Here is an 18,456-nt window from a genome sequence, read left to right as displayed (position 1 = left end):
AGTGAGGAAGAGAGTTAGGGAATTTATTTTTTATTTTTTGCGAGTGCCCTCCTAACTGACCTACATGGAGAATGTGTGGCAGCTGGACCACTTGGAAAAAGGAAGAATGTAGGGTGGGACCCAGCATGAAGACAGCAGTTATTGGAGAAACCTTGCTTAAAATAAACATTCTGACGGAGTAAGATTACAGAAAAATATTACTGTTTAAAAAGTAGGGTCAGATTTTAAAAAATTAAAAATAGGTTTATATTCTGATTGGACTGCCTAAGCCAATGAACTACAGTTGTCCCTCGCGGTTCATTTTTCGAGGTCTCGCTTTTTCCCTAATTTTTTTAATGCAACCTTTTATGACAGATGTATTTGTTTATACATCTAGCCAGATGTGTTCATACATCTGTTCAGTTTGCCAGAGTTACATAAATCTTCAGATCTTATTTTTATTCTATAATTCTGGACTTATTTTACTGCAAAGGTTTGAACTTTGAGAGTTTTAGCAAGATAGAAAAGTGTAAAATTGTTCATTTCCTTATGAGAAAAGTGTGTAAAGTGTGTAGTGAGGGATTTCACTGCCTTAAAACGTCTGTAATCTTACTATGCAGATTTCACCTACTGTGGGTTATATATTGAATGTAACTCCTACGATAATCTAGGAGGAACTGTACTCTGAACAAGAGTTTTTCACTAAAACCATTGTTCCTTAATCAAAGATGAAACTGATTTTTTAAATGAAAAATTATGTCTTTAGAGTGTCTTTAACAGATTAAAAAAGAACAGAATAAACAATAAGAAGAGAGGGCACAGCATGCAACACATTTTCTGGACCAAATTATATTGTGGACACATTGCAGTTATGTGGCATGCTCTGTAACCATCTGGCTATAGCTCTCCTCAAAGCTGAGATTTCTGTCTTTGGATATAGCTTTTAGCGTAGCCGTGTTTGGCTCCTTTGCAAATCTGTGTGCAGCAACAGTGATTTTCAGTTTGATTGATTTGCTCTTTACAGGGAAAGAGTAAGTCTTAAGACTCTGTAAAATTCATATAAACCAGATCATTTATAAAGGATAAAAAATGATAGAAAGTTGGTATTTTCTGACAGAATTTTGGAAGACGCACAATTTTTCTAAACCTAGGATATTCTGAAGGACAAAAAGGTAGAGAGCCACAATCTTCTGTTGCTTTTTATATAAGCTGCTATGAAGAATGCCAATTTACACAGAGAGAATAAGAGACAGTTTGTAAACAGCCTGGCAACAGACAGTTGGAAACCCACAGCCCATATGAAGCTTTGTGTGCCCCTTATCTGTGGAGCATTTCTGATTAATAGGGTCTTTAGTCTTGTGAGAACCCTAAATGTTGGTTGCCCAAGAAAAACAGAGCTCAAACATTTGCCTAAATGTCTGAATTGGCAGTGTGTGGCGCATGAAATGCCAGTGGGATTATGTTTGTGGATTATTGTTCCAAAGCCATCTGACTTCTCAGTGTTTCATGTTTTGATTGTACTGTCAGGCAGAAGTCCTTGTGGTGAATTTTCCTAATTTTTCTGCAGACAATATAAGGATTTCACCCTTTTTTGAGTTTGCTTTTGCTTAGTTATTATTTTGGGAATTCTTTAGTTTGTTACTCTGTCTTCTCTCTCGCTCACACACACTGAATTACAAAAAATATATCTTTTAACCTGTTTGAGAAAACGGAAAACTGCTGCATTAACCATTTGTGATGTAGAACCCTTCGTTCCCTAACAAAGGCTTAAAAACCCACCCTTATCATCTTTTGATATGTTGCAAACGCATTCCCAGTGGTTTTTTAATTTTTTGTGTGCCATTTTTAGCAATATTCAAAAAAAAAAAAGTCTCTTTCTAGGACATCGTTTTGGCAGATCAGCAGTGTTGTCTCAGAAATTCACCTCTGAGTTGTGGGAAGGACTGTTAGCATCAAGCAACTCCGCCCCCACTTCCTATCATCCATCTGTTTACATGTTCACCCACTAACTTACAGCCTGTCACAACCCCAAGCTAACATTAGCGGTGCAACAAAAATGGTGAGCAATATTGGAGCTATCCAGCCGTACAGTTCTGATCCAGATACCAACTCAGACGAGGAAAATGAAGACGTTATTTGATCCATTTCTCTACGAGTGGATGCATCAGAATGGAGGAGCAATTACAATTTGGTCAGCCAATTGTAGCTTTTGGATTATGTATGTACGCTCCGAATTTAGAAACATTTGAATAAATGTTTGTAATCATCAGAAAAATGCCACAAGACTGTTTTCAAAACACCAAAAACTCAATTGTCATCATAGTGAGTCAGTTTATGCAACTTCTCCTCACTTAGTAAAAGTTCTGCCCTGGTGGCGGTTTTACTTGTTTTGCAGTGTGAGAACGCAACACATTTTCTTTTTAATTGTTTTAGCTGACAATCAAAGACTTTGATGTCTCTCACAATAAAGACTTAACAATGTAACCATAGTGAGCTTCTATTCTAGTAGAATTCTTATATGTATTTATAAATAGGAATCATTTTAAATGTGCTGTAGTATTTTAAGTTGTAATTTGAAGAGGTAAAGGATGGATATTACAGATTCCATACTGCTCAGGATTGCTTCAAAACAAAATTTAGAAACTAAACCTAATTCAGATGTTTTGTATTGTTGATATATTTGAAAGAAAAACTATTAAAATATTTGACCAAAAATATTCAACTCATCCATAAATAATATTGCATAACACAGGGTTTTTCCTGACGTAAAATAAGGTGGTGGTGGTGTCTCATTGCGGTCTCAGATTCGCCCGAGCAAATGTATTACAATTGACTATTTTAGCAGGTACATTTACATAAATAAAGGACCAATTTGTATTATTTCATTTCAAGTTTATTTCTTTATTTTCTTCTAAGTGCTTCTTAGTAAACAACACCTTATGTAAACTAACAGATCCATGGGCATTTACTGAACATGGGATTGTGCAGCAAACATCTACTCATTACTACTCAGCCACTCATTTGCACAGCAAACAGCCTGTGGCAGAGCATTTGACTCGTCGATGTTTCATCCTATAAAACCTTTTCAGACACTCTTGGCAGTCAAAAACCTCTGGGTTAGGACCGTCAATTGCAACTTTACAACAGACATCCAGTTTAATGTGACTTCACTCCACCTGTCAGTATTTTCCTCTTCTCTTTTTGAAAAAAAAAAGTCACTTATTTACAATTTCCCATACCTGTAAAACTAATACATTTGACTAACATGCCTCAAGTTGGAATAAAGATTTATCTACTTATGTATAGATGTACACGATTATAGAAGAAACAATACTCACTAGGGGTGTAACAATCACAAAACTCACGGTTCGGATCTTGTCACGGTTTTAGGGTCACGGTTCAGATCATTTTTCAGATCAGTAAAAAGTGAAAAAAAACAGCAAGAAAAACAAGAAGATAGAAGTCTAAAATTACTTTTTTGAAAAGCCTTAAAACATATATTTGGGGAAAACATATATAAAGTACTTTAAAGCATAAATATACACTCACACATCCTTGAACTTTGAACATAAACAAAAATGCAAAAACTTGTAGTTTCTGATTACATTTACATGTACCAAATCTAAAAAAACTGAGAGAAAAGAATGCTGAATATGCATTTTTTCCCTAACCCCCTACCCCCAATATCCAAATTAAATCTTACATGAAAAAGTTAAAATTAAACTTTCATTATTTTTTTGTATTAATTGTAGTATTGAAACTAACTGTGGTAACATTTAAACATTTCAAATAATTATTATAATCTGTGGTACATGCCCAGGTGAGGCGCTGCCATGCCCGCTTTTCCAAGCAATTTTGATTCTTTTGGCTTGCCATACTGCCTTCCCCTGACGGTACCTGTATCAGAGCAGTGGCTGCGGGACAGCTGCTGCACAGTAGTACAGTGTACTGTATAGTGTACTGGCAGTTCACGTGTGGCCCGAACCGTGGCTCCATATGGACCACGGATTGTCCGTATCCCCTAATAGTCACCCTTTTTGATTGTCATCAGTATCTGTGTGTTTCCCGGAGAAATTAGCCCAAGCCTCTTTTGTTCTTTTTTCCACTTTTATTTACATTTAAAACCGGATTTGAACAGTAATCAGTAATGACTTTGAGTGCCTCAGTTTCTTGCGCTAATTTGGACACAGCGCCACTTGCCCTGTGTGTAACTAGTTACAAATGACTGAAAGATCGCGGCTTGGGAACACGTGATCATGTGTTTGATTAAACGGCAGGAGTTGGTATTTTTGTAAATTAGGTGGTAGCAGCCACCATCACCAAATTCACTATGCAGGAAAAACCCTGTAACAGTGACTTAGCAGTGTTTCCTTGAAACCTATTACATTGCAAAGTAAGCTTTACTTTAATCCATCACCTTTATTTAAACTCTGCCTGAGTGTCAAGACAAGTCTAACAGAACTGACTTCTAATTTTTTGCAGTGTCTATTATTTCTTCAGTGTGAGTTTTAATTTTTGTGAGCAGGACATTTTCTTTTGCTGTTTTCCTTTATATTTTGAATTAAACACTCGGTCACGTGTCGGAACATTCCTCTCACTCACACAGCAGTGGTCGTAATGCATCACTTCACTCCGCTGTTGCTGTCTTAGCAACACTGTTACAAGATTTTGCGCCCCTGGTGACTGTCACAGTTGCCAATACTGCCCTGTGACTGTCAAGTCTCTTTCTCCTGAAGCAGGCAAGCTGCTTTGCTTCTACTGTGTGTGCCGTCAGTGGGAGCGGGGAGGGGGCAGCACTGCACCTAAAACAACAGATTTTTGTGCTTTGGGAGCCTATTTCTTGAAAAGACAAAAAAAAAAAAAAAAATTGAGTATTCTGTCATCTCTACCTTTCTCAGATAATAGTCATATTAATTCCAAACAACATCACAATGATGGGCAGTTAAAGCGTAATTAAAGGTAGAATTTCAGTTTGATCCTGATAGAGACATTGGAATGCTTTTCTTTATTCATTTATAGTAATTGAGAATTCATCCTACAGACACTGAAACTTTTCTCAGTCAGTCTAACTTAGAGATTAAAGAGTTTGGTGGTAGACACAGAGCTGTGCATGAATATGTATGGGGTAGAAAACGAATACGATGGAGAAAGGCAGAGGCTAAATTTTAACACGGCTTAAAGATGGAGATGGAAAGACCTTAGTACACGAGTCGAAGCAAAACATTGTAATACTGAAAAAAAAACCTAGATAACTTGATAATATAAAAGACTGGGAAGAAACAGGATAAGGCTGAACTCCTTTGAGGAAGTGTCAAATGTTACATATACATTCTGACCAGATACAACAACTTTGTGAAGGAAAAAGTGGATCCTATATTAAGAGTTTTAAAAAAGTGTCTGTGAGGATAATAATCTAAGGAATAGTTTGATGAAAAAAGGAGTGAGAGAAGGCTGAAGGAGAAAAGAGGGATTGAAGGAGGGGCGAGAGGAAGAGTTTGTCCTGGCACTCCAGAAAACGACACTGCGGGTTTAAAAATAATCTACGGTAGCCACCTGAGAGGCTGCAGTGTCACAGAGTGCCCTAGTTTAATTTAAACTGAATGCATATGACACATTTTTTTATTATTTTTTTTTACCAGATTTTGTCCCAGTTAAAGTGCTCTAATGTATTTTTGAAGAAAGAAGAAGAAAATCACGCTGGGATTACTGTCAGAAGCGCATTTCAAGCAACAGCATGTTCATAAAAAGTCGAGAACTGAAACCAAAAGTCTTGAACTGACTTGAGTGCTTTTACCTTTGTTTTCGATGCCAATGACATTTTATTTTTTTTGTCATTGTGAGATATTTTTCAGTGTCACAACCCACAAAATTAAAAAAAACATTTTTAAAAACCCTAGTGTCTAATCTTTTAGTTAAAAAGTTCTCTTTACAAAAATAAATGAGAAGGTTCAAGTATTACATTCACACAGAAAACCACAAAAGCATAAAGCTAAGGAGAGCAGAATAAACCCTGACTATCAAATACACATTGACCGCATGGACCCACACTTTTAACACACAACACAAACATGGGAATATGAAACGGTGACAAAAGGCAGACTGTGAGTCTTAACTTTTCTGTCTCTTTTTTCATCTCATATTCTGCTCTTCTTTCATGACCTTTTCTTCAAATGTAGTTTCTCTCCTTTGTCAGTGCTTCACATTTACAGCTCGGGTGGACAAGATCTCACACAAGCACTGTCACAACATAAAATGTCTCAATGTGATGATGTTCCAATCTGATCAAAAGAGATCACTGAATTCAAGGCTTCAAGTTTGAAGTCCTGATTTTTTTATCTTCTGTAAAAAAACAAAAAAATCTACAATATGAGAGCTTTCTTTTTAAAAATCTTTTTGAGCTAAAGCAAAAACCCAATTAGTGAAATTTGATTCCTGCCTTTAAAAATAAAAGAAAACAGTTTTAAAGCATATGCAGCCTTGGGTTAGATAAAAAATAGAATCTAGAGTTAGTTAAATTATCTTTTTTATGCATAAAAACAACTATTCCATGTTATAGCGTCTTCTTAATTCACTTCATGAGCTTTTATATCATAACTGAGGGAGTGGAGTGAAATGCTGGAAAATATACCAGTGAACATCCTAAAACATCCAGATCCTCTCAGCAGCATTGCCTCCCTCCCACAATCATTTTGGAGGCGACGTTTATCCCCAAGAACCCTTTTCATACCAGGATTCCTACAGTGAAAATAGAAGGGGCTGAAGGAAAGATGTCCTACACAACCTTGGTTTTTTAAAACCAAGTGAAAACTTCTGGAAAATAAAAATAAAACTTTGAATTATTTAATATAATTTAATACTGTTTAAATTTAAACAATACAATGCAGAAGTATTCTACTGAGGTTAAATGTGTTATGTAGAATGTCTAATTAGATTATATCTAGTAGTTTTATGGATCCTAAGTAGGAAATATTTTCTAATCACTTTTGATTTTAGACTTGATGTGCATAGATACATTAACATGACTCTGAATGCTTACTAATGAATAAACAAACTATTACAATTCTGGGTGAGACTGGCACCAGACTCTGTGTAGGTGAATCTGTCAAACTGAAAGTTTGAGATTGATTGAAGAACAGGAGACAGAGAGGTGATGAGCATCTTTAATGAGATCAGGTGACAAAACAAAAGCTTCTGCCTGTTTTGATCTAACCTTTTTTATAGCTTGAGAAGTGAATCTGTTTATCTAAGTTGTTAAAATTTCACCTGAGACCATCTAACACCTACGTGTTTTCACAAGATAATGTGTTTTTTTATGTTTAAAAGCAGGTGGAAATTTGCCCTTGATATTTTAATTTTTAAAAAAAATCAACCACATTCTTCTTGCTTGGTTTGTGTCTAATTTCACACTAACAGAAAATCTCTCCTGTGAAGCTTTAAGGATGCACCATGGTGCTGATTGTGAGGCTACTCTGATTGACTGGAGTGGTTGTGATAGATGCATTCACGGTTCCACAAACATTTCTCATAAAAAAATAAATAAATCAGAAATAAGATTGTACACAGTGTACAGTTCAGGCATAAGTTATCTCCTATGTGACCAATAACTATTGGCTACTTTCAAATGGGATTTACGTCTAAAACTTTTAACCTAGAAGCATTTACACTTATTAATTGTTGCTTATTTGACACCTCTCAACACACTGTCATACTCTTCTTCAAGAAAGGATGATGAGAGACAGTCACACCCAATCAGAGTGTAAGGACTTTAAATCTATTGTGATGCACCCTTTAGGCTCCTCTTTTACTTGGGAGTTTAAAAAAAAGTATTTTTCTAAAGGTATCACAAGAGGAGAGGACCTATAATAATTGTGTTTTCCCCCACTTGTTTGTTCGAATTGGGAGAAAATTGGTAGGTGATCAATAAATAAACAACTCTCATATTATCTTAATGGTATGTTCCTCACAAAAGATAAGAAAAGAAATAATTATTGCCAACAAGGGTAATGTAATTCAACCCTGTACCCTTTCAATGGACTACTGATTGCAAGCATAAAGAGGACTCAACCTCTATACAAAACCACATCTCTTCACAGAAGTGGATGCACTCCAGTGATTTTGATTAGATTTATTCCCACTGAGGCTATTGCAATCACATTAGAAATACATTTGCAAGCCGTTCGCTTTTTTTGTGGCTGTCTCCATTTAGGCCTGCCCTAAAATATTTGAAACAGGATCTGGCGGGGAACATAATGGCATTTTGGGTAATTATTATTGTTATTTTTTTTGGCGCTAGAACAAACTTTATTATTTTATTGTTTTCTCATTTTTTTCTGAATTTACTAGAAAGCATTTAGTGTTTTAATCCAAAACACCACAAATTTGCCAATATAATACTTCACTTTAGAGGTCACATGTGCCACTGCATTTGACCTTGCCATCTCTCCCTTTGTATTTTTGATGAATACAAAATGTAAACAAGCTAAGCCTATCTATCAAAACCTAATTTATTTAGCTATGTGTCTCTTTTGAACATTTTCACAACTGTTGCTTTCGCCTCTCTTTCACTGCACACACAAACACACACTCTGAGATGCACACAAAGCACAAAAGTATACCCACTGCGTTATGTCAGCTAGACAGCTCATTTAGTGCAGCCTTCATCCGTGTTCTGGTGAGATTAATTTATAGGCTGACTAATGCTCAAATAGTCACAGCATGTGACTGATTTTTTTTTCTTTCATCCAAATCTTGTTTTGAGCTTTCTTTACATGTATTTTCAGACAATATGAGCAAAATAGAATAAACAATCTGATTATCTCTCAGTAATGTTAGCTCCCCTGCAAAGGTGGACAGATTGTTGTTAAGCACCACAGTTTTGCTATCTTTAATTTTAATTTTTCCTAATAGAAAAAGCTATTTTACATGTTTTGTAAAGCCTTTAGTTTTTTCCTCTTTAAAAGGTGTTTTTGCTCGAGTAAACACGGGCCTTATAATCTTTTAGACATAACAGAAAGCTAAAAACATGATCAAAACCATTTTAGACATGAATTTTCAGTATGATAAATATTGAAAAGTTTGGAAGTGGATTTTACCCTTGTTGCAGTCAAGTTGTTTTTTGACATATTTATGAGAAAACAAGACAAACTGCTACCCGAAACATTTCATCACTAATTACAACAACACCTGACCCACTACTTCCCTTGAGCATGTCAAAGTTTGGGAATCAATCATTTTATAAACAGTCTGACATTATTTAACAACTATAATGCTTAGGAAATTATTTTTTTTAGCAAATCTGTTTTCTCCTGTTGCTGTTTAACTATTATGATGAATGTAATCTTTTAATCCATCCGTCACTCCAAAAACATGCATATTGCAGCACATTATATCAAACGATGGATAAAATGTGGTTAAATAAACCTAATAACCAAACTAAAGTTGTTTTGAGGCCTGGCAACAGCCACTAAAGCACTGCTGAAATAATTCTGCTTGAACCTAAAGCTAATTATGAAAGACTGAAAACACAGATGTTAATAACACTCATTACAAGTACCATAGTATGTAGAAATTATGCAAAGATCCAATCTCTGCACTTGCAGACCTCATTTAAATACTTGTACCCTCACGTAACACATAAAACCTACAAATGTGTTGCATCTTAGTGGGAAGGCACCTTTAAATTTGAATTAAAGACCGACTCTGATTATGATTAAGACACTAAAGGATGCTCATAAATATTTTATTAAATATCGTCTTGTCTGCATTTTAAATCGGTATATCGCGATATATCACCGAATCGGTTCTCCCCTACACCCCTAGTATTTAGCCAAAATCAAAAAGCCTGTGTCGTTTTCTAGGACAGTTTCTACAGAGCGGCAGAAGTTAATCAGAAATTCGCCTCTGAGTTGTGTGTAAGACTGTTTGTGTGGAGTAAGCCATCTCCAACTTCCCATCATCCCTTTGTTTACCCTCTCTCCTGCTACCTCATAACCCCAAGTTAACATTTCCAGTGCAACAAAAATAGTAAGCAATATCAGAGCTATCCAGCTGTACAGTTTTAAGACACATGTCAGCTTGGATAAAGAAAACTAAGACGTACATGGATCGATTTGCCTGCAAGCGGATGCATCAGAATGGAACAGGGTTGTAGATTCTGCATCGCACCTACAACCTTTTTTTTTAATGGCATTTATGCCTTTGCTCCTGATTCACAAAGATTTGAATAAAAAATGCTCAGAAATGCAGTTTTGAGCTTAATTTTCTTTATACATGTCCTTTAAGGTTAGAAAAACATCACAAGAACATTTTAAAAACACCAGAAAGACGTGTTTTTAATATAATTTAATGCAGTCATTTACATGTTTCTTGTTTCCATCACACCTGATTCAGGTAATTAGAGTATGATAAAGAGTGGGCTTGAATTAGTTATGATGGTGCTGAGAAGGGGACCCTTAGAGCAATGATTGGAAAACTCGGACTTAAAGGATGGTGATGTAGCTGCATGGCTCCCTGCTGTCTACCTCTGACTCTGTGTCCTTTAGCCTAATGCCTCCCCATAGTTTCAGATCATAATACTCAGCCTAAGGCCCTCCATGTCCTCTAATTCTCTCTGTCACTGCCCTCCTTTCCCGACGCTTCCCCCTCATTTCCTCCTTCTATCCGGTTCCTCCTGCTTTTGTGTCCTTGACTAGGTAATGACAGTTTGTCATTTTGCTCTATTGTCCACACATTCTCTCTCCCTCGTCTTTCTTTTGGTTGCTTTTGATCTGCAATTATATGATGTTACACAAAATCACATGGACACTGATAGGTCTAAGTTCTCATTTTTGGGTTCCTCATAAGCAGCTTTCTTATGGTTCCCGGTAGTTCGGATTAAAAGATGACTATGCTCCAGAATACCATTAACAATCATTTGTTTGACAGACATTTTTAGACCCATTAGTAGTGTGTTTTGCTTTGTCCTAATCTGTTGTGTTACTTGTGAAAGGTGCCAGAAGAATAAAGTTATTTTTATTTGTGTTATTATTATTCTGTACTGTATGTCCTCTCTGTGTGTGGCTCCATCTTCCCTACAGTAATATCCACTGACAATTCAAGGTCACATTACAGTGCAATGAGCTCAGGGTGCTGCTATAGGACACAACAAGGTTATCACAGAGATGTGTGGAGAGCAGGAGATTGCAGTTCTGGTGGACGCACGGAATGACAACTTTATTACACATGTGAACACCCCAGTAGGACCACTCATAAATACAGGAAAAATCATATACAAACACATACCAACGCTCCAGAAAGCACTGCACAAACACCTCTGTATGTCGTCTCCCTGTTGGATCTGTGAACAGCTTTTATGTGCTTATAGCCCTTTGACTTGTCGTCGCTGTGTGCTGTGTAAACCTTAATACGTGGATTTCTTTGTGTTCAGGATCTCAACAGAGAGGAGGTCTTGCTGCAACAACTGAGGGAGAAAGATGAGCTGATTATCAGACTGCAGAATGAACTGGTAAGATCTATTTACTGAACTGTAATGAAAGCCGGGGCTTTATACAGACTTATTGTGACTTACGAATCTCCTATTTTTTTGAATTTGTAAGTATTTTTTAGACATATAAATTGTAACTTTGTGATACAGAAAACATTTTTTGTTAAGTATAAGGTCCCCTTTAGTAAGCAAAAATGAATGCAAAAGGGGTACAGTGGTAATTCTGCTCTGTTGATGCCATTTGTCTCGCATGCTTTTATGATTGAATTATAATTGAAACTGTGTTTTTAACATGTACTTGAGGCATTTTATATGAAGAAAATAAAGCTCAAACTTGCATTTCTGAGTATTTCTTTCCTAACATAATTGTAAATCAGAAGAATGACAAAAAAAAAAATCAGAAGAAGCTCCCTGCTCCGCTCTATTCTACGAAAGTGTGTAAACAAGGGATCTCAAACTGGCGGCCTGCTGGCCATTTGCAGCCCCCGCTTTAATATGAAAGTTCAATGTCTTCGAAGCAATATCTTCTACATGTCCACGCTTCTTTGATGATAGCTTTGAATTTTTCTTTGTGATGTTTCTTTGTGCTTAAAACTTTGTTATGTTGTTCAATCTGGTTGTCAGAAAAGTCCTTAGCAACAGTTGCTACCATCGTTAGCTCCTGTCGTTTCACAGGACATGCAGAAGCTTTGTAGTACATAGACATGAACAAATGTTCAATGGACCAAAGATATAGACAGTGGACGCAAAAACATTTTTTTGGGACAAATGGAACCCCATACGGCCCAACCTCAACCAGACTACTGCCATTTTTAAATTTCAGCTAAAAACAACATAATCCTAATTAAAAGACCACTAGAAACGCTTTTGAAAAAGTTCAAAAGATGATCGGAGTGGGTCTTAAGAGCTTATTATTTTCAAGTTTAGGTTGTTTATAAGTGTCCGGTTGGCTGAGATGTTGGCTTTGTTCCTGGCATTAATTCCAATCCCACATTTTTCAATATTCACTGTAGGGTCTGTGCATTTTGCATCTGCTAAGAAATAAAAATGGAAATTTGATCAATGGTTCCTCTACATGCCCTGCATTCTGATTTCTTCTAAGTTGAATTTTCTTCTAACTGTTCATGAAGTACATTCTAAAAGTAAAATGAGGCCTCACAATGTTGTCAACGACTTGTTTTGTTATTATCTATTTTTTTTAGTTTTTGCTTTTAATATAAGGCTTTCATATTGTACATGACCTGTTTTTACAGCATGCAGCTTTTTACATATCAGTTTCATTAATGTGGTTTTGTTTTCCTGTTCTTTTTTGTATACTTTTGTTGCCTGTAACTTCAAAAAACTGTGACAAATAAAAAAAGTAATCTGTTTTTTTTTTTATACGCTCCGAGTCACACAATCAGTGTCACATGAAGTGAAAGGGCGAGGCTTTTCCCATCTATCTCTATTAATATAAACACATTGTTTGTGCCAGTCTAATTTTTTTGTGCAAGTCCAGTTCAGAAAATTGCTACTGTTGTCATCACCGAGTAGCAAGGTGTTTTATTCATATGGATATTCACACTGTTTTTCCCAAAAACAGAGATTTAATCAACAATATATTGCCTTGTCTTTTCTTTTTTCCGGGTGATTGGGATGCTTTGATTCCTGGAACATCTGCAGCAATACAGCAAATCCTTTACAATTTGTCATCTACATGCCTGTAATTTGTCACCTGCTCCATCAAAGTAATGGAATCCAGATATTATGAGAGGCCTTAGCAGAGTAATGTGCCAGTGTTATAATGGTATCTTGAAAGATGCCAGTACAACCCACTGACTTGATACTTATATAGCATCTGTTTGTTTCATCACTTTTTGGCACTTATATTTCTTTTTTTTTTACTCTAGCTGTTCCTCCAGTCATCTCTCTTTGTCTTCCTGTCAGCACCAGCTGTCTTTTCTTACTCAACTGACTGTTGCTAGCGCTTTGCACATCTAATGCAGGCTTCACAATGAAAGTGAACACTGGCAGGCAGGGCGGCATGCAGGTTGTACTTAAGATTAATTTTGAACATCATTTTGACAGGTAATATAAAAGACTTTAATACCCTCTTAAGATCCACAGTTAACCCTTAATGCAGCAGTAAGTTCACTGAAGAGAGAGAGAGATGCCTTCTGTCTCTCACATTTTGGGGCTTTTTCAACACACCCCCCAATTGGATATTATGATAATTTTGAATAAAAATATCCTAATATAACTGCAAACTCTAGGTTGTTTTTCTCTGTTTATTTAAACCCTGCAATAATTAAAAAAATGTTACCTTCAGTTGGGTGTCAGGCATCGGGGATGCGAAAAAAAGGCAACAACTGGGCAGTGGTTGCAGCTGGATTTTCGTCCGGCAGCAGCTCTCATTGGAGGATGTTGTGAGGTTTGATAGGTAAAGGTGAACCCCACAATGTAATGACTCAGGATGGATAAATTAAATCAGTTTAATTAACAGTCACAAAGTCCTCCAAACAGTAGGGGGCATCCAAGAGTGTTCTGGGAAGACAGTCACAGTCATTTACGGAGTAAATCCAAAACAAAGTAACAAAGGGAAACTTAACGGCAATTTAGTAATTCACAATGACGTTCCAAATCCAAAAGGTAGAACAGGAACCATCTCACCAACAAGGTGGAGAAATCCAGGAGGGGCAAGCAGAACTTAGATTCCAACTATGCATTCTTAAATGTCCTTTTCAGCCTTTCTATATATTTCTAATGCTTTTGCTTTGAAAAATGTAAATATTGAATTAATTATACCTTGAATGTTTTTTATTCTAAACAGCACAAACATAACCGTTCCTTTTTCTGTTTTACTTTTTTGAGAAAGACGATAACAAGCAATGAAAGTAATCAAATTAAACATAAATGACCATGATTCTACTTAACTTTGTTGCGTCTATAAAGTAAAATGAGACTTGGACAAATTTAAACCTAATCATCAGAAAAATCGTTGCTAAAAGGACTGTGTGCATTACCTAAATGAGTGGGGTTGGGGGCCCTTCTCCAAAAATGTGTGCACAACATTAGTTTTGCATGGATTCAACTTCAAGTAAGATGTTAAATCAGTCAGGAAACATGGAAAGGGTGGAAGACGTGTGCTGGTTGCTGATTTGTAGGTTCAGTATCTTTTCAAATGAATTAAGCTCTCAGCATTGAAGCCTGCATGACATCATAAAAAACTCAAGCCATTTAAGTAAAAGGCAAACAATAAAAAATATAATCTATTTTTAAATTTATTTCACACGGTATAATCTGCATATTAAGTATAAACGTTTAAATATACAATAATATTCCAAACTAAACTGCAATTAAGTTTTTATTGGTTTTATATCTATGTTGCAGTGTTGATATTTTCTATGTATAGATTCACACAGTGATACTTGAACTGGGTCATAAAAACTGCTGCAACAAGGTATCGGTATGCAAAACCAACACACCCTGCACTCTCAGCTTCCCCTTTCGCAGGGATATTATTGATTTAACAGATTATCCTGGTGTGGATGAGCAGAGGAAAACATTTTCTACACTAGTTGTCATGGAATTTAGATTAGCTTTGTGCTTTTTTTTATTGTTTGACATTTATGAGAGCTACAGATGCTGCCTTTTTTGTCATTTGTTAAAATTGATGTTATAACCATTTATTTATTATTTTTTTTACTTTTGAATGTCATAAGAAGCGTAAAAAAGGAGAGGGACCTTTTGTCTGTGAACATCTTGTATTGATATCTCCTACTAAAATCTATTTTATTCACGTTTTATTTTCTTTATTCAGGTATTTTAGTGAAATAATTATTTTTATTTCAGCATCTGAAAATATGTTTTAAACTATTAGAAATATATAAATTAAATTTGGTACTCGGTGCTTAAGTACTTTTTGACAATTTAATTTTTTTTTACTTCTTTTCAAGTACATTTTTGGTTAACTATTTTCTACTGTTACTTTGGTTATATAATTAAAGTACTGCTGCTTTTACTCAAGTACTATTTTTAGATTCTCTTCTCCCCTCTGTTAGTTTATGAACATTTTTACATGTTTCTATTGTAGGATAAAGCATAATTGATTGATTAAGTCTTTATTCTCATATTTTATAATAGAAGAGAATTATAGTGTCTATTTTACGAATACTGTTTTTAAAAAAAAAATACATAAAATTACGTAGTTAGCATTTTTGTCTAAAATACATACTCTTAGGCCCTGTTGTAATTTTTCATTTTGTTTTTGTCCATATAGGTTAGAAGTCGATATGAAAAAATAGCACTTGTCTTTAAATGACAAAATATCACACTAACTTTTTTACTTTTTAATTTTATTGTGAAGAAACACATCCATCATAGCTTAGTGCATTAAATGGCTCTTTTATAAAATATTTATTTCCAGTTGGCCATGTGGTGCCTTTATGTCTGAAAAGTTCTTGTTGTATTTGATGGATGATCAATGATGGATGGATAAATTATTTGACATCCCAGTGGATGTATTTAAGTTTCATAGGTGTTCTATTTAGTTAGTTTTTGAAGTTTTTACTTTTTTCTGTTTTTTTTTCATTTATGTTTTGATTTCCTTTATTTTTCTCTTTGCTATTTAATTCTGAAGTTATCTTTTAAAAACATTTTCACACCAATGGTGCTCAGACAAAATGGTACTAATACTTTGTGAGATATTTACATACTTCTCACTGTTTATGTGTGGTTTTTAGCACAGGCGTGTTGCTGCTTCTCATTTTTAACCCCTGTTTTTGCCCATCCTAGTCATAAAGCACATTGCAATTTCTCCAAATTCATGAAAATGCAGTTCTGTGAGTGAGTCTGTGTGTGTGAACAATGGCAAGTTTGTGTGGCATCAGTGTGTGGGAGAATTTTGAATGAGAACTTGTCCTGCTGAAGCAAAGTTAAAGTGCAGTGTTCGAAGAAAAGGACAGCTCATAGCCAGTTCTCACCTTATTCTGCCCCCGCTTGTAAATCTGCCAGTGAAAACCTTTTAATTATCTCATAAGGAAGACTTGGTAGCTGGCTGGCCATCATGAGCTGTCACTTATGAGTTTTCATCCCAGGGCTGAAGCATTTTTTCTAAAGACTAGTATTTGTGTTTTTTCCTGTAGTCTAAAATTAATAATTAAAACAAATCCTAAAACCCAACTTGTATTTGAAACTTTATCTTTAATATTATATTATCAAGACCAAAACAACAAACTTTAACTTTTGTTTATTTTAGTGAAAATTATTGAATTTATTTGTGTTTTAATGCCCCACGGGCTAACAACCCAGTCTGTTCTCTAACCCATGAAAGCGTGCCAGAATGATTAGTGGCATGATCGTAAAATGCTCCCAGTGGAAGTAGGGCTGGATTCCTCAAAGGCCTTGCAACCTTTGTTTTTAAAATAATCACGTACAGGTTGCAGAGAAGTTGGCAGGGTCTTGGTCAGGGGGAAAAATCTGTATTTTGAAGTGAAGCACCAGGCCTTCCTCAGTACACCTCCATTTGTAAATCTGCCAGGAAGAACCCATTAATTATCTCCTCGAAGGACCTTTATTGCTGGTTGGGCAGCTTTAGCTGTCAATTTTCATTATTTCCCTCTACTTAAGCACTTATGCAAGGTCTCTGATCCAATATTTGGCTGTTGAAAACTTCTCTTGCAATTTGGTTTTACTTTATCACAACTTAGAAGTCCAGATGACACTAAAGAAGAAGGAGAGGTTGAGGGTGTCAACACAAAAATCGTTTTTTTTCTGTTTTACTTCTTAAAGCTAGCAAAGCACTGACACTAGCGGTACAAAATGTTGTGATGGCAAAAATCTGCTGGGACAGAGTTGTTGTTTTCTTTTATTTGTACTTGATTTTTTTTTCTGGGATTTGGACACGGCTCATGGGTGTGTGTGCTTGTTTTGTGTCCAGGAGAGTGCCAAAGCCGCCCTGAAGATGAAAGACTGCCAAATGACTGATCGCACAACGCAGACAGAACACATGGGACCAGAGGTGAGCTGCTCGCAGGAAAATACACAAGGTCCCTTTTTTGTGTTGCCAGACTTATTAACACAGAAAAACCATCACACACATCATTTTTGCACTTTTGACTCACTTCATGTACGTCTTTTGTTTAGTAAATTTCGGTCAAATTGATCAAATCAAATGCATTGTACTCCCAGCAGAGATTTTTTTCTCTGAATGTTATCGTCCAGCAACTTTTTCTCTTTCTTCATCCTTCAAATCTGCATTGCTGAGAAAGAGCATCGTGCTGCTTCCTGCCTGCTTTCCTTACGCCCCTCAGTTGACATAGCCTCTTTGGCATCTTTAAAGGCTGACAGTATGGGAGCGCAGGAGACTTAATGGATGACTGTCTAAAAATGGCTGCCTGTAATGGAAACGGGAGCAGAGTTTTTTGGTCTTATTCTTTGTCTACCAAAGTAAAATCATGGCTATTGCGTATTAGGAAATATTTAAACTGGCTTTTCACTTCCTCACACAGATATACAAACTTGAAAAAGTTAGAACTTTTATTAAATTAGATAATGCCAAAAGTGAAATCATTTTTTTTTTTTTTATCTCAGCAGAACTTTTTGCATAAACAACAAGATTATCGTAAAGTTTTGCAACATACATATCACTGTTTTGCTGTTATAAAGAGACACTTCTAGCTGCAAATACTGTATGAGAAATTACGTTTCAAAAAGTACGATAAATAAGAGTAAGATGCTGAATGTGCACCGGTCAAAACACTCCACTTTTACAGTTGTTGTGAAAATCCCTGTATTTAAACTGTTTCTGTGTAATGGTGGATCCTGAAGGCAACTACGCGTTTTTTGTTTTAAAGTAAACTACCATTGGTATATCAATAATCATAATTTTCACTTCATAATTCTGAATATTTGTTTGATTTTTGAACTGTGACAGAGGGGTTTTGGTAAAATTCTCCTGCTTGTGCATCTGTGCCATAGCAGTGTCTGATGCTTAATTTTGAGTCTACAAGTACAAC

At 35.8% G+C, this 18,456-nt stretch overlaps 1 protein-coding gene across 4 annotated transcripts in view; it reads left to right on the top strand.

The window, feature by feature from the left end:
- Positions 1–18,456, top strand: part of ccser1 (coiled-coil serine-rich protein 1) — a 118,676-nt gene that overhangs the window by 47,424 nt on the left and 52,796 nt on the right. For all 4 annotated transcript variants that reach the window (XM_024275555.2, XM_024275554.2, XM_024275556.2 and 1 more), the window contains exons 9-10: positions 11,405–11,482; positions 17,379–17,459. In XM_024275555.2, coding sequence (XP_024131323.1) covers positions 11,405–11,482; positions 17,379–17,459 — 159 coding nt within the window. The remainder of the gene's footprint in view (positions 1–11,404; positions 11,483–17,378; positions 17,460–18,456) is intronic.

Source organism: Oryzias melastigma, linkage group LG9 (assembly GCF_002922805.2).
Source record: "Oryzias melastigma strain HK-1 linkage group LG9, ASM292280v2, whole genome shotgun sequence".
In the NCBI taxonomy this organism is placed as follows: Eukaryota; Metazoa; Chordata; class Actinopteri; order Beloniformes; family Adrianichthyidae; genus Oryzias; species Oryzias melastigma.
The sequence above is the reverse complement of the archived record's forward strand: the minus strand, read 5'-3'. Positions and strand labels throughout refer to the sequence as shown.